Source organism: Camelus bactrianus, chromosome 1 (genome assembly GCF_048773025.1).
Source record: "Camelus bactrianus isolate YW-2024 breed Bactrian camel chromosome 1, ASM4877302v1, whole genome shotgun sequence".
Lineage (NCBI taxonomy): Eukaryota > Metazoa > Chordata > Mammalia > Artiodactyla > Camelidae > Camelus > Camelus bactrianus.
In genome coordinates, this window is record NC_133539.1 from 81,189,902 (window position 1) to 81,213,704 (window position 23,803).

The 23,803-nt window shown below is 40.7% G+C and overlaps 1 protein-coding gene across 7 annotated transcripts in view; it reads left to right on the plus strand.

Annotated features, from left to right (window-relative positions):
* Positions 1 to 11,749, plus strand: part of PLD1 (phospholipase D1) — a 172,751-nt gene extending 161,002 nt beyond the window's left edge. For all 7 annotated transcript variants that reach the window (XM_074367899.1, XM_074367900.1, XM_045511248.2 and 4 more), the window contains 2 exons: positions 4,881 to 4,998; positions 6,596 to 11,749. In XM_074367899.1, coding sequence (XP_074224000.1) covers positions 4,881 to 4,998; positions 6,596 to 6,820 — 343 coding nt within the window. In that variant the 3' untranslated portion in view covers positions 6,821 to 11,749. The remainder of the gene's footprint in view (positions 1 to 4,880; positions 4,999 to 6,595) is intronic.
* Positions 11,750 to 23,803: the final 12,054 nt, after the last annotated feature.

Here is a 23,803-nt window from a genome sequence, read left to right on the forward strand (position 1 = left end):
GTAAATTGTCTAGATTATTTCTGTCCTTTGACCAATTTTGTTGGAATGTTTCACTTTCTTTTAATGATTTATAAGTAATTTAAGTATATAAGGGGCTAGTTTCTTTCTCCCATTTGTTGTGAATCTGATTTGCCAATTGCCTTTTAATCATATTTAGAGCATTTGGGTAAAACTTCAGTTTTTATTAATCAAATCTATCAGGTTTTTCTTTTGTTCCTCCTTTTAAAAAATATACTTTAGAATAGCTTCCCCAGCCCAAGATCAAATATTTACTTATATTTTCCTCCAGCGTTTGTTTGATATTACTTCTTACATTTAACATCTGCAATTTATTTCAATGTAAGGAATGAAGTAGGGACTCTAACTCCTTTTCCCCAACAAACCAGCTGGTCTAGAACTGCATGATTGCAGCACTCTGTGCCTCTCCGGCCTGCAGTGCCTCTTCCTGGAGCACCGAGTTGCCATGCATCCTGACTTGTCTCTGCTCTCTGTGATGTCCTATTGAAAGTCTGCTGACTCGCACACCAGTGTGATACCACTTTAATTATTGTAGCCGTGCACTGTAATGCTACTTCCTGCCATACCACTTCCCCAAATTAGTATTCTTTTCCAGAATAATCTTGGCTACTTTGTTTGTTTTTGTGTATTTCTGGTTTGGGGGGGGTGGTAATTAGGTTTATTTATTTATTTTTAATGGAGTACTGGAGATTGAACCCAGGACCTCGTGCGTGCTAAGTGTGCGCTCTACCACTGAGCTATACCCGCCCTTCCTTGCCTACTTTTAAATAGTCATTCTTCTAAATGAACTTTAAAATTATTTATTCAAGTTTTCTCATCAGTTTTTTAAATCAGGATTGCAGTATATTTATAGATTAATATAAAAAGAGTTGACATCTTTATAATATTGAGCCATCCTATTGAAGAGCAGGGTATAGGCTTCAATTTATTCAAATTTTCTTTTGTTCTTCAATAAAGCTTTAGGGTTTTCATTACTGGAAGCAGGAGCCCTTCAGTAATCATTAAAGTCTTTTGTTGTTATCGGTTTTTTCGCTGATCCCATACATCTCATGCTAAGCTCACTGCTAGGTGCTTTATTTTCCTGGCAACTTTCAAACTATCTTAAAGAGGCACTTGTTCTTGAACAACCATTTTCACTTTGCCATTATGGCAAACACAAATAATATATTAAAAAGCACCATGAAAACTTTGTGTTGATTTTAGCTGTTTTTTATTAGGAAATATTCTCAAAGATAAATATTGTGGCCTAAAACAGAGCCATTTTCTCCCTTAAAAAAATGCAACTTCAATCATTTTCCATCTGGGCTACTTTTGAATAGAAATAAAGAGATTCATTTTAATGTGAAGTCGATTCTAAATAGGATCAACCATCAGGGTACTGCACTGAATGTCACAACTACGTGCCAAACAGTTCATTAAGTCCTAGCAAATTATCCAAACTTTACAGATGCAGCTGTCATTCAATAGAACCATGATCCACACAAGCAGAGCTCAGAATCATTTAGAGTGATAGACATGAAGAATGTGAAGAACAGAAACAGTTTCCTGCAGGTTTCCTACTGTCCCCCTGATGCATAAACAATCCAGCATTAAATCGTTGCCATTATACACGTCAACATAAAAGCAAATCCATTTACTCTGAAACCTCAAAAGAATACCCAGAATACTTTGTATTATTTTTTCCGTGCATTTTAATGTAAATTTTTATAATTAAAAAATTGATAGGGGAAGTAACTTATTACTGAATAGTGTCTGTTACAGACAAATTTATTTAACTGCTTTCTCTACACACGAGCTCTTAACTGATAACTTGATAGACACACTGCCTCACCTCTCGTTCTAACTTAAAAGCAAAGTCACAGAAACATTCTTTCTGCTCTGTTTTCAGCTGGTTAGACGCGACCCAAATCAAAGGTATTATTATAATTGGCTTATTGTTATAACTTGTTCTGTCCTTCAAATCTGGTGCAGTTAAATTCTGCTTTGGGTCTTAAGGTGCAGCAGCATCTGTGCAAACATCATCCCTTAGGATCTTTTTGAAAGTTATTCCTGTGTAGTCCGAAGGAGACATTATTTGAAGTGGAAATAGAATTTTGAGGTTATAAAACTCTAAGAATCCTGGTGAGCCCAGGTGCCAGGTATGTTTATTTTAGAGAATTTTTATACAGCAGAAAAACTGCAGACTAAAACTAAAATGAGATGCCTTTTTATCCATAAGCTGGCTGAGCTTTTTCAGGAGTTGATAGTACCGGAGATGACTGGGGAGAACACACGTGGTTAATAACCGTATGTGTTGGAACAGCCTCTCTTGAAGTAAATTTCGCATACTGTTTGACCCAGGAATTTTAATTCTTAAATTTCTGCTAGTGAAATAATCATAGAAATGTACAAAGTATTAGATGTGATGAATAAATTATGCATTATAGTATTATTTAAATAATCATGGAAAACTGGAAGCTACCCAAAAGGTCATAATAAAATAATTGGTTGAATAAAATTTCACATGACAGGAAATTCTACAGTCATTAAAAATGATGATGTAGTGGGGAGGGGATAGCTCTAGTGACAGAGCGCATGCTTAGCACACACGAGGTCCTGGGTTCCATCCCTAGTACCTCCTCCAAGTAGAAATGAATGAATAAACCTAATTACCTCCCCCTCATACAAAAATGGTGATGTAAACCTATATATTTCAATACAAAGAAGGTGACAATATTATGACCTCCACACTGTTAAATCCAGTGGCCAGTTCTCATCTGAACTGAACACCATTCTCCTTGACGTACTTCGTGTGGTTCCAGGACACTCACCCTCTGGCTTCTCTGCAGCCTCACTGACTGCTCTTTCTCTCCCCTGCTGTCAGGTGCTCTGGTCCCCTTCTCTGTCTGTACTCACTACTTTGGTAAATTCAGTTAAAGTGCTATGGCTTTAGGAATATATATATATATATAGACAATTCGCAATTGTATCTCCAGCCAAATCTTCTCTACCAAACTCCAGGTTCATGTATCCAGCTGCCCACTTAGCATTGCCACTGGAATATTTAATAGATGTCCCAGCAGTTTCAAAATTGAATTCTTGGTCTTCCTCCACAAATGGACTTTACCCACAGCATCCTCCTTCTCAGCTAGTGACAACTACATTCTTCCAGTTGCTCGAGCCAAAGCCCTTTTAGTCACCCTGATGCCTCATTTTTTCTCACACCCTCTGTCTACTGGATCAATAAAACCTTATGTTTCCACCACCCACGGCACCATCATCTCCCACCAAGATGACTGCAGTGACTCCAACTGGTGTCCCTGTTTCAGCCCTTACCCTGCACAGTCTGTTCTCAGTACAGCAGCCGTATTTTAATATGTAAGTCAGATCCTGTCCCTCCCGGCTCCAGTGTCCACAAGACGCCCCAATTTCACTCAATGTAAAAAGCCCAAGTCCTTCAGAGGCCTGTGTCCCCACTTGTATTTCCAACGTAGTACAAGCCTTTTGGGTATTTCTGAGCCTGCCTATGTGAGAAGAGGGCTTTGGCCCCAGTGGTGATTCTAACTCTAGTAATAGTATGTCTCTAACCTTTGGTTTCCCATTTGCAAAATGCGAATCATGTAGCATCTACCTCGCAGGATTAAGATGGAAGTGCTTTTTAACTCTCAGGCTTTATGTAAGTACAAGAGTCCTTCTGATTTTCAAATATGACCTCTAAAACTCGTCTTGCTTTGCTTGAGAATTTCTTGTCATTTCTGGTCCTCTGTTTATATTTGATCAATTCAGGCAACATCCACTACCTGGCTTCTTTTATGCCAGGTGCTCTGGGGATGTGAGAGGAGCCGGGTCCTCTTCTCTCCAAGAATTTACACACTGGAAGTGGGAGACGGGCCTGTTAAAAACAAAAAGTGCGTAAAGCATCGCAAGTGCTCCGATAAGAACGAACCGTAGGAAGCACAGAGTGGGGACAAAGGAAGAATGTTCAGATCACTCAGAATTGACGGGAAGAAATGGGAGATGGGAGATGGGGGACTCGTGCAAAGTTTTATAGAGGCGATCCTTGGACTGAACCTGGATGATGGGAGGTAGGGTTAGGCAAACAGGGAAGGGAAGGAAAAGCCTCCCCGACTACCCCATCACATCCTCTTGAAGCACACCTGGTATTTATCACATTTTAATTAATTCCTTTTGAGAGTATTTATTGTTGATCTCATCCTCCAAATTTAACTCCACCCAGAGAGGCTCCATGTCTTCCATATTCATTTCTGTACCCTAGTTCGGCATCGTTCTTGGCCCAAGGGAGGGAAGAGGGAAGGAGGGAAGGTCAAATTATGGTTAAGAGCACAGGTCTGGGAGTCGGGTGGTCCTGGCTGGAGCCCCAGATCAGAGCTTACCAGCTCTATACCTTGAACCAGTTACTTAACTTCTTTGTGCCTTAATTCCCTTTGCTGTAAAATGAAAATAATAACAGATGCCTCTTCTAAGGTTGTGGAGGATTTCCTGAGATCCTTTTTGGAAAGGGCTCAGCACCTTGGCTGGCACATGCTTTGCACACTCATCTTATCCTCCAGTGTCCTCACCCTCTTAGGCCAAATTACGAGGACTCTCTTAAACAAAATGAGGGTCTTTCTCTGTCCAACAGTTAAAATTTTCAAGCATCATAACAACTTAGGTTTTTGTTTGTTTTGTTTTGCAGCTTAGATTTTTTTATATAGACATACAGAGACACACACTTAGTCTTAATGGCTTCCTTTGATTTCGTAAAAAAAAAAAAAAATTAGACTTCTGTGGCTGAGTGCTTGAATTACTGGACCGTTAGAAACAGTGCCTGCAGCAAACTGCTTTGTCTCAGTTACTCATTTTGGAGGGCGCTTACATTTCAGGGTTGTCCTCGGCTATCTTTCTGGCCCCAGTGAAGACATTCAGGATCCAGTGAGTGACAAATTCTTCAAGGAGGTGTGGGTTTCAACGGCAGCTCGAAATGCTACAATTTATGATAAGGTGAGATTCGCGTATCCTGCTCCCCTTTTAATTGAATCACGTCACAAAAGCACACCATTATTTCTGCATATTACTGGTACAGAGTATTCTTAATGAGTAAAAAGCCAATACACTTCCAAGTTGTGATAAAATACATATTTGTGGACAATAAAAAAAAATAGTCAAAAAGTACCATGGATTCTGACCTGAGTGGCATTCTAGTCTCCGATTCTGGAATCCTATTATAAGCATCCTCTGCAGGTGGTTACCCAGCCTTTGCGTACATCTAGTGACAAAGAAAAGAGGCAGATGGGATCAAACAATGAGTCAGACCTGGGTTCAGCCCAACTCATCCAGCTGCTGGTGTTATAACTTTGTGCAGAGGAACTTGACATTCTGAGCCTTCCTTTCTTTCCTCACCTATAAATTGGAAGGGATATTCACCAGGTGGTCATGAGGATGGAGAACAGTCTATTAAATGGATTTAGCACATGGTACATAGTAAATGGTATCTCTCCTAACGAAGCTGATTAATAATGAGAAGCTTCCTTTGTTGGACACTTCTGATTTGGGGAAGCTGTTTTAAAACCAGCTTAGTTTGTTAGGAAGGCCAAATGCATCTCCTGGTTAGTTCTGTCCATGGGTAATGATAACGCTTATACACAAGAGTTAAGAGTTACCCAACCCTGGAACAGGTTACAGAATGAAGGGGCCGGCTTTCTGTCATAGAAGATACTCAAGCTGGGATCCATTGACCATCTGTCAGAAACTGGGTAAGACTGGTTCTTCTTCTGACTTCCAGAGTCTCCTCAGCACAGAAAATGTATCATTTCTAATAGAACATGACAACTGTCTACACAGCCTTATTTCATACTGAGGATTCAAGGCCATGATCAAATACATCACGTGCATGGATTCTTTTAAAATGTAATTTTGAAAATGTAGGACACAGCCTTGTTTAGATCCTGGATTGGGGGGATAACAGTGATAGCAGACGTTTTGGGAATAATCGAGTAAATCTAGATGGTATCTGAAATGATAGGGAATTGATTTTCTGAGGTGTGAGAATGATATCGTGGTTATATAAGCACATGTCCCTATTCCTAAGAAATTATATGCTGGAGTATTCAGGTGTGAAGTATTATGATGTTGAAACTTCTTTTCAATTAGCAAAGTAAGTGTACTATTGATAAGTTTAAGTACAGGTACAGATAAGAATTTTTTTCAAAATAAAGTTAGAGAAAATACAGAATATGACTTTCCTTTAGACCAGAACCTCCAGTGGAATTCAGGGATGATTATTATCCAAAAAATTAACCTTAATGTGGAGTAACACCAGGGAAATCCCTTCCCACTAGCTAGACTTTACCCTGAGGTCAGTCACTTATGTAGATAAGATATAGGATCTGTGATTTTTTTTTTTTTGATGGAAGAGAATCTAGCAGTCTCTTTGTAGCAAAGAAGAGAAACAATCCTTCCATCAGTGTTGTGCTGTAACATAAAACTAATACATGTTTCATACAACAAAGGTTTTGTCTGTTGGAACGAATACTTTCCACAAAGGGGATATGCTTTCTTTTAAGCTTAGCACTCAGTTTCCTATTTGCATTTCAATCAGGTGTTCCGGTGCCTTCCCAACGATGAAGTACACAATTTAATTCAGCTGAGAGACTTTATAAGCAAGCCCATCTTAGCGAAGGAAGATCCCATCAGAGCGGAGGAAGAGCTGAAGAAGATCCGCGGGTTCTTGGTGCAATTCCCACTTTATTTCTTGTCTGAAGAAAACCTACTGCCTGCGGTTGGAACCAAAGAAGCCATAGTGCCCACGGAGGTTTGGACTTAAGAGTTATATTTGTTTGCAGCCCAAGGGCTTTACCCTGACGAGTACACTGCACACCGTGACTTTCTGGAGACCTAGCAGCCAAAGCCAGACACAGTGCACTCTTGTATCCCACCCTTAGACCCTTTGGATTGGCTGGGAGGGGCTGCAGTCGTACTGATGTGAGGACAGTGAGCATCAGCAGGGCTCTCCTGCCTGTCCTTGTGAAAAAGGGACTGCATTCTGAGGTGCAGATATCCAACAGGTTAAACACATACTTAAATTCCACAATGTATGCCAAAGTGCATTTTCTTCACTAACAAGAATTTACCCTAACTGTGAACAACGTTGCCAAACGTTGTCTGAGCCTCCTTATTTTCCTCTGACCCTCACTCATGCAGCTGAGGTCTGCTGGACCTGCCTTCCTCTCATAGTCCGGACAGGCTCTGGTTTGAGATATCGTTTGTTGCCAGAAGATGTTCTGATTCTGCCCCAAGTTTCTTCGAGGTGTCACCGGCTGCTCCTTCCCACCTGGTCCTGAAGCAGTAGCATGCCCCCAGTCAAGGATGTGCTCTTTCCTCCTTTCCAGTGACCGTAAGGACAGGACAGACCTCAGTCTACACAGCAGCCCGTACAGGGCACTTCTGGTAATACTGACACTGTGCATCTTGACATCACAGACCAACAGGAAGGAATTAAATTCAGTTATTAAGGCAGAGATTTCGCTTTGCCTCCAAAGGCACTGAGAAGATGTGTCCTTTTGACAGGGCCCACCTGATCAAATTTGAAAACATATGTAGGCCATCTGATTACTCAGCAACGGATAAAACTCAAAGATGGAGCATGCAGCCTTCAGAAACCGCCAACATGTCAGTGGGGATCTGATCCAGATAAGATTTCTTATAGTCCTATAAAATTTCCTGTCATTCTTAGCTGCTGGATTGATGGAAATTGGAATTTCTACATTTCAAAATCAAACCAGTGGATACAGCTTGTCTTTTAATAGAATCAGAGGCTTCATAACTTGTACCAAGTTAATGAGTATAAGCCTCACCTCACGTGACATTCAGCACTCCAGCTATGTTACCATCTTTAAGAAAAATTAACTGCAAAATACATGCTACTTCGCTTGCATTATTAAATATGCATTAACATTCCACCAGGCCTTCCAAAGAGGTTAGGATTATTTATTCTCATTATCCTAGTCTGTCCTAGAATTGCTCTGGGAACCCATTTTTTCCTTTTTGGATGTTAACATACCCTTTGGTACACTATAGCTCCATTTTTATTAAGCAGAACTCTTCTTACGGCCTGAAAAATTAATGTGGGTTCCTAAAAGGCCTGAGCCCGTAAAGCGTGGTGTAGGTGCAGTGACAACACGTCTGTGGATTATCTGGACAGGATCTCATCCAAAGAAGCAAGGACCCAATCCCTGTTCTGGTAGAGCTGATAGTCCAGGGGACAAGGTCAGACAGGAGCACAAGGTCAGTATCTGGGTTAGCAGGAGAGAGACAGTGCCACGCCCAGGGGAGGGTTTTACAAATGAGGTGGGATTATGTAACCGACAGTGCAAATGAAAATGCTTTTCTAATGTCTGAAGACGGTAAAATGACTTCATTGTGTAGCAGTTGTAAATAAGGCGTTTGCTACTTACGAAGTTTAGAGTGGCATTTAAAGTGCTGAATGCATGTGGAATACCTTAGAGTTTCTTATATTTTCTTTTTAAGTATTTTTTAAAATGTAGAACAGTCAACAAATGGCTTTTGATTTTGTGCAAATGCTTCCATAAAACCATGAGAATTAAAGCCTGAAAGGACCCTTTCTCTTTAAAAAAAAAACACTTACCCCATCTTCTCCCCATTTTATAGATGAGAAACTGAGACCCAGGTTAGTTGAAGGAATCACTGTAGTTCACCCATTAGGACAAGTGACATTGCAGTCCATTACTGGCCTTTCGGGTCACTCACCACTGCCCCCAAATGAGGAGATGCACTAAACAGATTTCAGACAGGATGTCTCTAAGCTGTTTTGATCCCTGTGATACTATGTACTTATGTGCTTGTCTGTCTCACCATATTAGAATGTAAGCTCCACTGGGCAGGGACTTCCCTGTATTTTGTTCATAGTGTATACCCTGAGTCTGGAACAGTGCCTGGAACAGAAGAGGTGCTCAGTATGTGTTTGTCGAATGAATAAAGGAGGTGGAGGAGAGTTAATGAAACGAAAAACTTACGGAGTCTCAGACAAGAAATCTTCCTGCTGGCTTCTGTAGCAAGTTGCTTTTCTACTGCATCTTCTCAAAGGCAAGATGCTCATCTGCAAAGATGAGAGACTACAAGATTTATTTGGGTGGATTTTATGGAAAATTCAGTGCAGTAATTGCCTGTTTTGCAAGAGCAGTTTAAGTAGTACAACATTCTGCAAAAAATTGCTTGGACTGTGGACACAAGATGTACAGTATGGCCTAATTACCCATTGTTCTTTGACATCCTTACTACCCAATAGACGTTCAAATAATTTACCTTTAACATTGCAATGTCTGATACAGGCTTTAAAATGCAAGTGACTCAGGGTCTTGAAAAGCTGTTACTGAATCTGTTCAACATTTTAAACTGTCTATAATTTTTTGAAATGCTGATAAGTGTTGTACCTGACACTCTGATAATCTCTCTAATAATTTTTGTTTTCAAGAAGGAAAAGTTTTATGATTATAAGAAGTGAAAAGTAGGAAGTGGCCATGGCCCATTAAAGCCTTTCAGGTTAGCCAAGCTTAGTCGTTGGAGGGCACTCAACACAGCAGGGCTGGTGCAGGCATTTGCTCTGTAGCAACTGTCCACTCGGTGACTCACCTCTCAGTGGGGTGGTCTTAATTCTCAGTTGTCATGCATCACAGAGAGCCTTGGAGAGCTGGTTATTAGATAATTGAGTGGCAATTGTAAAATAACATAGTGGATTTCTTTTAATAGCACCTTAAGAAGAAAATTTTGCCTGTAAGTAATCAAAAACATGAGCAGTTAATCTCTTAGGTAATAACTTGGGGAACTCTAATAGATCATGAATTAACAGCTTTCCCGAGGAAAACAGCAAGCCAGGAAGTCTTTTTGCAGATGTAAGAACAGATTTTATGTTTCTCTTGAAGACTCTGCGCTTCTTCCTGCCTCGCCTCATGCCTTATTCCTTCAGCCTCTGTCCCCAACCGGAGCCCTCCTGTATCGTGAAAACCATTTTACAGGACAAGAAAAAGCTTTCTGGGAAAAAAACAACATGAGACCTCAATAACAAATCTTCAGTTTAACTCCCACTTTTAAGGGACTGACAAAATATTATTTTTTAACGGAGGTAATCATTCTTTTTAAGATCTCGGCTCTGATGGAGCATTTGAGCATTTTCAGATGCCTGCCACTCTCCACAGGAGGGCTAAGGAGGGCCCTTCATGTCTTCTCATCCCTCTCCGTTCTCTCTTGTATAAAATGAGCAAACCCTAAAGGGTGTCAAGTGTGCTTAGGAATATATTTTTACTTCCTTGGAGGATCCTCTGAAGCCAATTATTACTGGCATTTTGGAAGTTTAAAATGCGTTTTATCAGGCATAGGCCTTGAGACATTCTTGAATCTAGAAATTCACTGGTGAAGGAATCCATCGGCATCTGTCCAGAAGTTGCAGGTGAAGAATCAATGGATCTGCATTATGTCTGGGGGGGCTGCCCTACACGTACCAAATATGATTCCTAACGGCATTTAATTCACATGTGAAAGATTCCTGGCTTTGACTTGAGGTTGAAAGGATTCATTCAAGGAACCAAAAATTCTGTGACAGTTTCTTATAGGTTATTTCATTTTTTCTTTATGCAATTTTTTTCTTTATACCAGTTTAAATTTTTAACTTAAAAAGTAATCAAAGTAAGACAAATGAAAATTTGTCACACTAATTATTGTAAACCTCCAAGGTGTTTAAGTCAGGGACTGGGATGGCAGTGCAACCAAAACGCAAGCTTACTCTTTCCTGCTCCCCAGTAGCTTAATTGCTCGCTTTATTCTAGATAAATGCGCTGAAGTGAATGTCCGCCTGGTTCTGCTTGACACTGGGAATTGTTAACACCACGCTTTCCTAATGTATTTTCCACTTGGATTCTTCACATGAAATGGTCTAAGTCACAGGTACTGATATTCTCCTAAACCATTCTAAAAATTCATACCAAAGTATTGCAGTTGGAGCACGTGTCTCCGACACAAAAACCAAATACTTGGTGATGGACATCCATTCAGAACGTCCAGATGTTCTGGACAGAACTCAGGCTCCCAGCCTCACACTTTATGGCCAGCTTTGGGAAACTAAGGCTGGGCCTCCTGGCTTTGTAAATAAAGGTTTTTTTAAATGCAGCCATGTCCATTTGTTTACAGGTCTCATGACCAAATGATCTGCAAATCGGAAACTACTTGCCATCCTTAAGAAACGCTTACTGATCCTTCCTCTAGAGGAAGCAGAGAATCTTCAGTTAGAGCACTTCAGCTCTAACTGTTGGGTGAGTTTTAATCTCCATAAGCAAGGTTTTTAACTCTCCCTATTCCAGAGCCCAGCATCCTGCAATAGATTTATTCTAACAAGGTCAGGTCCTTTCAGGAATGAAAATCACATGGTTTTTGGTTCCGAAAGAGTTATTGTCAGCTAACAAGGCAGGCTTCTCCCAGCTGAGCGCTCATAACCAGCACGTCTGATAATGTTTGTAACTAAAGTGTTAAATGAGAATGGGCAGGCCTAACGGTTTGTATCCAGAGTGAGAACTGTGAATGCAAGAAACTCAGTCTCTCTGAATTTTCCTTCCATCAAGACTTGGAAAGGATACCTGTATCCGTTCTCTGCCTCACAGTCAATGCTTTCTATGCCTGGTCCTTTTACTGCTTTTTTTAAATGTAAATGTTCATTAATTAAACAATTAAAAGTGTGAAATCAGTCTCTCTTTGAAAACAAGAGTCCTCATTCTGCACAAGGGGTTTTTAGCGCCTGGGTGCTGGAGGTCTGAGCTCACACAGATGTGTGTGTTTGTGGGGCAGGTGTCAGAGTCCCAGAGTCCCCTGCTGCCACAGTCCTCTCACAAACTTAACGCACACGTCTCAGCAGCACCCAGAGAGAGAGAAGCCCCCCTGTGCCCCCTCCTCTTCCAGTCACTCCCTGTGCCCTGAAGGGCAATCACTTTCCAGAATTCTTGAAACTAAGATCAGTTTTGCCTATTTTTCTACCTCTGGCTTTTTCAGCAAGGACACCTTCAGCCTTTATCTCGACTAGGCGTCCCTGAAGCTTCTCTGGCTTCCGGGTGACTGCTTACATTCTAGAATCATCGTGGGCTCTGTTTCTCCACGTCACCTCTTCAGGCTCCCTCTGGCTCGTTCTCCGCATTCTACACGATACTCGGCTCCCACGGCTTCACTGCTGTCCACGTGCTCACCTGCAGCCCAGGTCTCCCTCCTAAGCGCCAGACACACTAGGTATCTGAGCAAAAGATACCTGACCTTGCTTTTCCCACATGCACCTCAGACTCAGCAGGGCAGCCTACCCAAAACGGCAGCCGTCAGCAGGCCTCCCAGACGCTCCCCCCCAGCAGAATTAGGGAACAGCCCCACTGTCCACCAGCTGTTGGCCTGGAGAGAGAATTCTCATCCTTGATTCCTCCCTTTCTCTCACCCTCCCCAGCCAGTCAGCCACCAAGCCTGCGAACACCGCTACTAAATGGCTCCCAGGTGCAGTCACTCATTTCTATCCCAGAGCTACTTTCTACTCTGCCTAGTCCATCACCTCACGTGGATTAACTAGTTTCACTGTCAGGTCTGGTCCCTCCCAAATCAGGGTTTTTGTTTTTGTTTTTGTTTTTGTTTTTGTTTTTGTTTTTGTTTTGAGAAGTCATTTGGCTCCATTTCAGTTTGAATTTCCAAATATTGTGGATTCTGAAGGCTTGCCAGCTGGGAGCATGGCCTCCACTGAACTGAGAGGTTGCAGCCTGCACGTCCCAGCTGGCCAGCAGGTGGCGCCAAGTCCCCCCTCTGACCCTCAAGGTACACGTATTTCACTGATGGACTTGGCTCCTGTGGGAACTTGGCTCCTGGTGCTGCTGATAAAGGCTAGGTCTCTTCAGGATCCACTATGGTTTCAGCTTTGGGACAACGCTCGGCCAAGCCCCTGGGGGCAGGAGCCAGCTGTCTTCAGGAACCACCAGGAAGCACCACCGCATGAGAAACAGGTGAGGAAAATGTGGAGAGAAGTTTCCTGTGTGTGGCTTGCGGCTAAGGGGTTCCTTACAGTTAGAGATAATTTTTAAGTGCAGATCTCATCATGTCTCTCCCAGCTTAAATCCCTTTAAAAGCCTTTGTTTTTTTAGGGTAAAGTCCTAATAAGGTTTTATAAGGCTCTTTCTGGACCGACTCCTCCTTAACCCTCCAGCTAAATCACTCCCAGCTGCCACTCTTCTTTTCCATAATCCTCAGTTTAGCTGCTCTGTCGGCCTTGCCAAGGAAAATTGTGTTTGCTACACATCTTAGCATTTGACTACATTCTGCATGACACGATACTTAGGTTCCCCCCAAAAGAAAACCCGGAGACAAAGACTTGGACACAGGTAGTCTAATTAGGACTCAGGAAGCGCCTGGGACAGAGTCAGTAAAGACAAGGAAGGGTGAAGCCAATAAAGATTACCTTAAAGAGCAACACCAAGCATCACATTTGAAGACTAAAGTGTCATCAGAAATGACCATAAAAGAAATGATGAGGTGGCTCCACGGTGTTGGGCATAGGAGCGTAAAGGACTGGAAGCAGACGGCCTGAGTTTGGCTCTCAGCTTTACTAGTGCTCTTTTTGTCTCGCTTTCTTCATCTGTAAAATGGGGAGAATGATGGTCACAGAGGGAACGGAGATAAGTCATGGACATGGGATGTACAGCATGATGACCATAGGCAGTGATACTGTACAGCATGTTTGAAAGCTGCTACGAGAGGAGACCTTAAAAGTTCTCATCACAAGAAAAACATTGTAGCTATGTATAGGGACAGATATTTAGACTTTTTTTTATTTAGACTTATGGTGATTATTTTGCAGTATATACAAATACTGAATCATTATGTTGTACACCTGAAACTGGTATGTTATATGTCAATTTTACCTTAATTTTTTTTAAAAAAGGGAGGAAAATATTACCTTAAAGGAGTCACCCATCTTACGTTTGGGGATTTACAGATACTAGCTACTATATAAAAAATAAAAAACAGGTCCTACAGTTTAGCACAGGGAACTATATTCAGTACCTTGTAATGACCTATAATGAAAAAGAATATATGTGTGTGTGTGTATACATGTGAATCACTATGCTGTACACCAGAGACTAACCCAACATTGTAAATCGACTATACTTCAATTAAAAAAAAAGAATTAAAGAAAGGTATTCAAACAAACAAACAAAAAGAAGTCACCACTGCTTATCCCTTGGCACCATCATAAAGTTGAAAAATGCAAGTCAAATCATCACAAGTCAGAGACCATGTGTGTATACAGCATAGACACCAGGAGGCAGGGGGTCACTGGAGTCATCCTGGAAATTCGCTACCACATACATTGGCCATTATACTCGGGGTTGGTTTTTTTGTTGTTTGTTTGTTTGTTTGTTTCTGATTTCTTGTTTTCCCAGGTAGATGCTCGGCTTTGTCTGTCCTTTTCATAAGTTGATTGTGGGATAACTCTGCTACCCAGAAGCATCACCTTCCTGTGCTTGCAAAAATCCCAAAGCCTTTTATGTTCATACTCACACTGAGTTCTATTATAAGAATTATCAGATGGCTGTCAAATGCTGTTTATAAAAGGAAAATCATGATAGATTTCCAACACCTGGAAAAGAAGCCCACTGTATTCAGGAGACTGAATTTCAAATAAGCCATGGTAATCTTTTGTTCACTTAAGCCAGCCTGTTGTTGTGAGTGGTATGGTCTGTTTCACCTGCTTTAACCTGTTTAAATGTGTTTGTAAATAACATTTATATTAGTAAGCTACATGGCCTCTTTTTGAAGTCAAAAGAGGTATAAAAGGGAGAAGTGTCCTCTTTGACACTTTTATAGGTCAGAGAAAGCAAATGCGATGGTCTCTAAAAGGAATGTTTTATTGCAGACGGAAAATGGCCATTATAACAACTCAGACTTTATACTGTGTGAAATGTTTAAATGATAAGTTTTCTTTCTGTTCCTGCTACTTTGTGACCTTCAAGTTTTTCACACATGAAGGCATGGATGCACATCAAATAAAAGATTGAGGATCATGAATTATAGCAATACAATGGGGGAACCAAATGCTCATTTTTCATTAGTAAAAAGAAAAAGCAAAAAGAAATTTATCCCTGCCATTTTTTATTTATTGAAGCAAAAATGCCGTTCAGCACAAATACAGCCATTGCCATCCAACGTGAGATTACAGATGAGCACTGAGAGTCCAAAGGAAAAGCAAGCCCCTCAGCCTTGAGAGTTTCTCCCATCACGTGGGCCAGAGAAATAAATTACTGAACCGTACTTGCGTTTGTATGGTTACCACAAATGAGAGCTTCCACGCAGAAGCCAATTACGACAGTTTAATTTTTGTCTTGGCCACACCTTTTATTTTGAGATGCCCAGAGCATTTGAGGGCCTCCAAGAACCCTTGGTTCCTAGGCTATGATAAGCACATCATGGCCATTAACAGCCTTCTGTGGGAAACCTGTCTCCGGTGCAGATTATTTATGTGATAACTCTGCTACCCAGGAGATATACGTTACCTTCCTGCGTGTGCAAAAATCCCAAGTGGGTGCTCAGCCTGCATGTAACTGGAGGCAGACGCAAACCAGGGGACCATGCCCTTCCCCCATGGCACCGAAACCAGTAAACTTCAAGAAAACTAATCAATTTTTTTTTGTCTTGCTTGATCTCTCTGGAGATTGGTAGTTAGGAGTGGAAATTTGGAGAAATCAAAGATAGATAATACTAACTGAACATCTATCATAGGCCAAGCTTCTGAGTTTACTGTTGAAAGTAGGACTTGTGCTAAGGAATACATGTTAATCAGTGAACATGCCCTGAAAATTGTAAAGCGCCATATAAATATAAAGCATGCACCTAGGGCCAGAAATAGATTCAGGATGATTTCAGGATTACTGCCCTGGGCTTAGCAAGTCCAGACAGCATGCACCAGACTCAAGTACCCTGAATTTTCTCTGATAAATGTATCTCCTCCACTTGACAGCGAGGAGTCCAGGCCAGGAAGAAGTCTGGGCCTCAGAGGATACAGGGTGTATGGGTGGGTATTTTCTCCATGGACTGTGCTGCTCCTTCATCCACCACTTCAGGGCCCTCATTCCTCCGAGCCTGCCGGGGACACGTAACAGATATTGACCAGATTAGCCACAGAAGGGCCATATGATACCATCAAAAATTCCACCCTTCTCCAAACAGCTTCAGGTATTTCCAAGTATGATCTCAGAATAGAGGCTCACGGCAGATGAGAGCAGGTGTCTATGGAGCAGAGAACTGAGAGATTAAATGATACGGGTAAGGTCCAAACAATGGGCAGAGAGAAAAGAACAGACTTCCCAGATGTTTAGAGCTGAGTTAAGCCCCCACCTCCCCACGAGGCTGAGGGAGTGAGCCCAGCTGAAGCAGCCCACTCGCCACCGTTCTGTGCCCCCTCCTGCTCTCCCGCACTATCAGGCTACAAGTGACACTGACTGCAGCCTGGGTTTAAATGCTTCATTGACCTTTCCTGACTGTCTCCATTCCGTTTCGCAAAATCCCAATCATGTGTTTGATTCTTGACTCTTATCCTAAATATATTTGGGGAATGTAAAACGCATATATAGTTGTAATTCTGAAGGAAAACATAAATCTAAAACAGTCTTTTGACAAAGGCAGTATTGTTTAAAGGTTAAGAGAATGGACCTTGGAATCGAATCCCAGCTTGTCGGTATTTTACTGGGCATCTTTGGGCAAATGGCACAATCAGTCTAACCTCAGTCTCTTTTCCTACACAAGTCTTTGTTGAGCACCTGCTATGTCTGAAGCCCTGTGCTATGCTTGAACGAGACTACTATGGGAAACCTGCCAAGGAAGTAGACAAGAACTGAACAATAAGATTATTGAGTTGCCTTTGAGTTAACAACACAATGAGTGTTAGATCTGGAGGGGATTTTTGAGAAGCTTTAAAAAAAAAATCTAATGCCCTAATTTTATACTTCCTCATTCTCTACCTGTCATCTACCAATCCTTTGGTTGCTCCCACTCAAACTACAGAGATTTTTCATATGTTTTTTTACTGTTAACTGGGGTCATCTCATTGTCCAGATGACCTCCATCACCTTGACCTCTCACTATCTTGACCCCTACTCCAGTGCTTGTGAAGTTCACGTTTATTCCACCTTAGTCGCCCCTACAATGACTCATAGATCTGGTCTGAGTGATTTTTAGTTTTTTAAACTATGCACATTTTTATAATCATTTCTTCATCAAATATTTAATGTGGGTCTACATGTCCTGGGCACTATTCTGAGTCCTAAGCATATAGTGGTGAACAAAACAGACCAGCCCTTGTTCACAGAGAAAAAGGAGACAGACAATAAGGAAGTAAAAGAAGGAAAAAAATTCAGATGGTATAAAGTCCTACAAGAAAGATGGTGGTGGTACGGTAGGAGTAATGGATCTGCAAGTCCTGGAAGAGAGTGGTGTTAGGGTGACTGAGGAGGGTCTCCCTAAGGAAGTGGCATTTTAGAGACATCTGACTGGTAAGGAGTCAGCCGTGCAAAAACGTGTTTGGAAATGTTGCAGGCAGTAGGAACAGCAAGTCTAAGGCCGTGAGGTCAGGGTGACTTTGGGGTGATCGAGGAACAAGCCAGAGGGCCAGTGTAGCTCAAGATGAATGAGGAGATGATGGGAAATGACATCAGAGTGACAAGCAAGGGCAGGCCAGGTAGGTTTTTTTAAAGCCTCAGTTAGGAGTTTGAGTTTTATTCTAATTGTTAAGAAGCCATTGGAAGTTTCTAAGCAGTGGGCTGCCTTGAGTGATCTGTATGGACGTTGCGTTTGGTGAAGCACTAGCTGAAGGCAGCACACTGGAGTCACATGGCAAGCTTTAAAACTTACTAATACCGGGCCCCACCTCCAGAACTTCCAATTTCATTGACCTGGGGTATGGCTTGGGCGTCTGGATTTTTTAAATCTCCCTCCATGATGTTAATATATAGGAATGTTTGGAAATTAATGGCTTAAAAGAAAAAGAGGGAAAATCAAAATCCTCAAAATTCTCCTTAATCTCATAGCTAATAGGAATAAAGAAATCCTATTCCTCAAGAATGGAGAGAAACCACTATAAAGGCTTGTACAAAACTTTTCTATTCAGCTTGAAGATTGTAAAATATTAGGGAGGAAAGGGAATTTAATTCTCACAACAGCAGAACACAAGCTAGACTTCACCCTGCAACAGGGGTGATCTAGCTGCAAAGTATTAGAGAAGCAGATTGTTCTGACCAGGAAGACAGATAAAGTGGGGAATGTAAGAGTAGTCTTTTGGGGCCAAAGGAGACATAAAAGTAGATATTTTTGAGTAAAAGGGAATTTCAAAGCTACTAAGAAGGTAATTAGCACTTTTCCCTTAAAATATAGTTTATGTGCCAGGTTTAGCACATAAAAATACAGGACCCCCCCCCCAGTTAAATTTTGGATAATGATAAATATTTTATTTTATAACACTTTTATTGATATGTGATTCACACACAAGTCATCCACTTAGAGTGCACAATTGCATGGTTTTTAGTAACCTCACAGGTACGTGCAATTATCATCATGGTCAGTTTTAGAATACTTCCATCACCTCCAGCAGAAAACCTGTATCTTTTAGCAATCACCTCTCAAAATCTAACCCCCACCTCAGACCTAGGCATTACTAACCTCCTTTTTCTATATCTATAGATATGCCTTTTCTGAATATTTCATACAAATGGAATCATATAATATGTAGTCTTTTATGACTGACTCCTTTTAGCATGTTTTTGAGGTTCATCTGTGTTGTAGCATGTTATCAGTACTTAATTCATTTTTATGGTTGAATAATATTCCATTGGATGGATATAGCACATTTTGTTCATCCATTCATCAGTTGATGGACATTCAGGTTGTTTACATCATTTAGCTATTATGAATAAGGCTGCTATGAACATTTGTCTACAAGTTTTTGTGTGGACCTATGTTTTCTTCAGTACGTACCTAGAAGGGAAATTGCTGGGTCACAGGGTAACTCTAAATTTCACTTTCTGGGGAACTGCCAGACTGATTCCCAAAGTGGCTATGCCATTTTACATTTCTGTCAGCATGAATGGGGGTTCCATGTCCTCACCAGCACTGGTTACTGTCTGATGTTTTAATTATAGCCATCCTAGTATGTGGGAAGTAACATCTCATTGGGGCTTTCATTTTCATTGTCCTGATAACTAGTCATGTTAAGAATATTTTCACATGCTCTTTGGCCATTTGCATATTTTCTTTGGAGAAATGTCTGTTCAGATCTTTTGCCCTTTTTTTTTTTTTTTTTTTTTTTTTTTACTGGTTTGTCATTTTATTATTGAGCTATTATAAGAGGTCTTTATTTACTCCACACAGAAGTTCCTTGTTAGGTATACTATTTGCAAATATTTTCTCTTATTCTGTGGTTTGTCTTTTCACTTTCTTCATAGTGTCCTTTGTAGCACAGAACTTTTAATTTTGATGAAGACCAGTTTATCTTTTAGTTTTTGTTGCTCGTGCTTTTGGTGACATATCTGATAATCTATTGCTAAATCCGAGGTCACAAAGATTTACCCTAATGTTTTTTCTAAAAGTTTTAAAGTCTGGCTTTTTTATTTAGGTCTTTGATCAATTTAGAGTTAATTTTTGTGTATCGTATGAAGTAAGAGTCCAACTTCACTGTTTGGCACTTGACTATACTGTTCTCAGCACCATTTGTTGAAAAGACTATTCTTTCCACATTGAATGGTCTTTGGAACCTTGTTGAAAATTAATTACCAAGATATACGGGTTTATTTATTGCCTTTCAATTCTATTTTGTTAATCTATATATCTATCTATGCCTACACTACAGTGTTTTTTATTACCATTGCTTTGTAGTAGGGTTTGAAGTTGTGAAGTGTGCATTCTCCAGTTTGTTCTGCTTTTCCAAGATTGTTTTGGCTGTTCGGGGACCCTTACGTTTCCATATCAATTTTAGGGTCAGCTTGTCAATTCCCTGCAAAGAACCAGCTGGTATTCTGATACAGATTGCACTGAATCTGCAGATCAATTTGGAGGGTATTGCAATCTTAACAATATTATGCCTTCGGATCTGTGAACAAAGGGTGTCTTCCCATTTATTTAGATGATCTTTCATTTCTTTTGGTAGTGTTGTATAGTTTCCAGAGCTTCAGTTTTGTATTTCTTTTGTTAAATTTAACAACAAATACTACTTTAATATAAATATTTCTCATGCATACTTATTCTCAAGTATGGGACAACTTACACTAAAAAATTATACCTTATTTATCTGAAATTCAAATTTAACTAATCGTTCTGTATTTTATCTGGCGACCCTACCTTAAAAGTGATCACAATGTAGAATGCAGCATATGAGCCCAGAGCTGTGAAGGGCATCCAAGTATCCAGAGACTGGAAGAGAAACAAAGATAATTAGATCCACATAAAAGCAAATATTTAGCTCATAGGAGGTTAATAACAGTTAATTAGCATAATCTATTTTGTCCCTAAAAGTTGTTCTACTTTAAACTTTACTCTGAACTATCATGTTGCTTTGAGGAAGAAAGTAAACATTTTGAAAATAAGTCCCATTAATCTGAGCATCTATATCAGTAACCTATCATCACAATAATGCTGCTCAACAGCTTCAAAATCCAGGGGCTTTAAACAACGATCCCTTCCACTTGCTTGCATGTCTGTGGGTTGGCTGGGGGTCGGCTGATCTAGGTTGCGCTCACATCCACCTCTCCTTCAAGTATCTGTCTTCCTCCTCCTCCCTGGGCTGGCCGCAACATTTTCTTCTCATGACAATGGCAGAAGCACGAGAGGAAAGCACGACTGAAAACACATATGCCTCCTAAGGTTTAGGCTGGAGCTGGCGCATGGTCACTCTGCCCACGTTGCATCGGCCACATGTTTAAATTCAACACCCACACTTGTAGTGGGAGGAGCTGCAAAGTCACAAGGCCAAGGGTGAGGCTCCAGAGCTACACAAGCTAGAGCCAGTAAGGCAGTGTCCTGACACAGGTAACAGGATGCTGCTTCCTGAACTTACAGTATGTCTCACCAGGGCAGTTCTATCTGCTCTTCCCTCACGTTTACCAATAGCACCCTGGACACACTTGTATTTCTTTCTTTATCCGTCTGCACTGCTTTCTTCCCATGACAAACAAGCACATCCAGTGACCTTTCCTCCTCACATCCTGGCTTTCCTCAACAGTAAGATTTCTGGAACTCACAGTGACTTCCACCTCTTAAATTTATCACTTGGCTGAGTGAAACAAGTGTGTGCAGCTCGTGAAAGACATCTGCCCTGCCCCAAGGGAAATAAAAGACTTCAGCTTTTCTTTGGGGGGGAATTCCCTGATTTAAATACTTCTGAATATGTTGTTTTGTCATTTTAAAGATTATGGCTTTGTTGAGACTTTGACATATTTTCCTGGGTCAGGATATGTATTTCATTCCTTTGTTTTTTCCAGGGACTTAATCTGGTTCTGGTCGTGTTTTCCTGACTAAGAATCAGGCGCACAGGCTGACAAAGGGAGGGACAACAGGAAGGACTGTTAAAACTGGCAATTACTGCATTTGACACATTGCCTATTATTGAGAATTTGTATTCTTCACATTTCCCCTCACAGGGTATTAAATCTTGATTAAACCCAAGGACCTCTGACTGTCTTCCATAAATAGGGAAAATTCTATAGAGTCCTAGGTAACGCTTTTATATGCAAAACGAGTTGCTAGCTTATCATGCTAATTGTTTTAGTGTTTATCCCCCTAAGTCCTAACTGCTCCTTCCAGATATGCACTAAATTTTCCTACCAGCCTACAACACTCTGGGTGATAAGCAATGTATTTTTTTATGAGGTTCCACTTCCACATACATTGCATCACCTCTAAAGGAAATTTATCTCAGGATCTCAGGTCAGAAACATCCAAGGAAAAAATATAAATAAACAGAGGTCAGTGTCACTATTTCTGGGTATCTAGGACACAATCCAATCCTACAAAAATGATGAGATTCACTCTGGGCCGGGCCCCACTCTCAGTCCTTTGCATATACCGTATGTGCATGTGCTGTTGCCTCTCAGGATACTGATGAGAAAATTGACCAGCCAAGTCCTTAGATAAGTTGACAGAGCTTGGATTTGGACTCAGATGCATCTGATCCCATCATTTAACTTTTGAAAGGGCTCCTTGACTACTGTCTTCACAACGAGGAGGGGTTACAAGGGGACCCCCAACTTCAGATGTATTTCCAAAGGCTGCATCTGCTGTGTACTGTATTGACCCAGCAAGAGGAAATTCCTAAGGGACTATCTTTGATTCCTTCTAATCCATCAAAGCAAATCCTGAATTATTTCCCCATATTTCTCCTGCGTTTCTGTAAGAATGTGGTTCCAAGAGTCCCTTGGTTCCTGCATATACATATGGCGCCCAGGACCCAGATGCCTTCCCTTTGGGCATCTCCAAGTTGTCTATCCTAATTTTTCTCCCCAATATACAGAGTGTACATAGTCATTCTCTTCCACAAATTTTACTCACTGCCCTGAGTAGTAATGAAAGTTTCTTGCTTAAAAGGATGACTTTTATGTGAATATTCATAGCAGCAATATTCATAATAGCAAAAAATGGGAAACAACCCAAATGTCCATCAGCTGGTGAACAAATAAAATGTGGTCTACCAATACAATGGAACGCTACTCAGCAATAAGAAGAAACGAAATGCTGATAACCTTGGCTAAACCTCAAAAACATTATACTAAGTGAAGGAAGCCAGCCACAAAAGATCATGTGTTGTATGATTCCATTTACATGGAATGCGCAGAAAAGGCAATTTATGGAGACAGAAAACAAACTGGTGACTGCTTGGGGCTGGGGGTGGGGGGGAGGGAAAGGAAGGGAGATTAAGTGTAAAAGAGGTAGGAGGGATCTTGTAGTGATAAAAATATTCTAAAACTGCATTATGGGGATGGCTGTACAACCCAGTAAATTTACTAAAAATTAATGAATTGTATGTTTAAAATCAGTTAGTTTTCCAGTATGTAAATTATACTTGAATAAAGTTGTTAAAAATAATCAATTCATAGAGAACATTTTCAGTCACATAAAAAAAGTGGTCAAATTCTTTGCGAAGTAAGCTCCTGAGAGATGAATTTCTTCATCTGTACAATGAAGATAGAAATTCTATCTCAAAGATAATTGCCTGAATATCAAATGAGATATTAAAGTGAAAGAGCTTTGAAAACTGGAAAATAGTTACTAACCATTTGACTGAGCAGTGGATAGAAATTATTTCATTCTCTCCTCTAGGTGGTGCTAGAATCTAAAAATGAGCATGGCACTGGAAAATGCAGCTGCTTGATGCAAAATTACCTTTCTCTACGAGGTCACATCCCTAAATGAAGTTTTTAGTCCAATCGTCCTTGAGTCCAGAGCCTTCTCCTGGATTAATTTTAGGATAACAGACATCCAGTTTCAGTGCCAGCCTTCTAACCTCTCACAAATTGTCAATTGCATATTCCATGTTGTATAGTCCCCTCTTTGTCCTGGGGAATTATCCCTCTGATTAAACCAGTTACCTTCCACTTCTTTCCATCTTCATGGAAACTTTAGTTTCCATCATGATTGTATACTTCTCTTCCATTGCATTTCCTATACTCTCAAGTATAGTCCTTTTAGTGTTTAGTTTAATTGAGAATGAGTGTCAATCCATCAAACCACTTGTCTCAAAAAT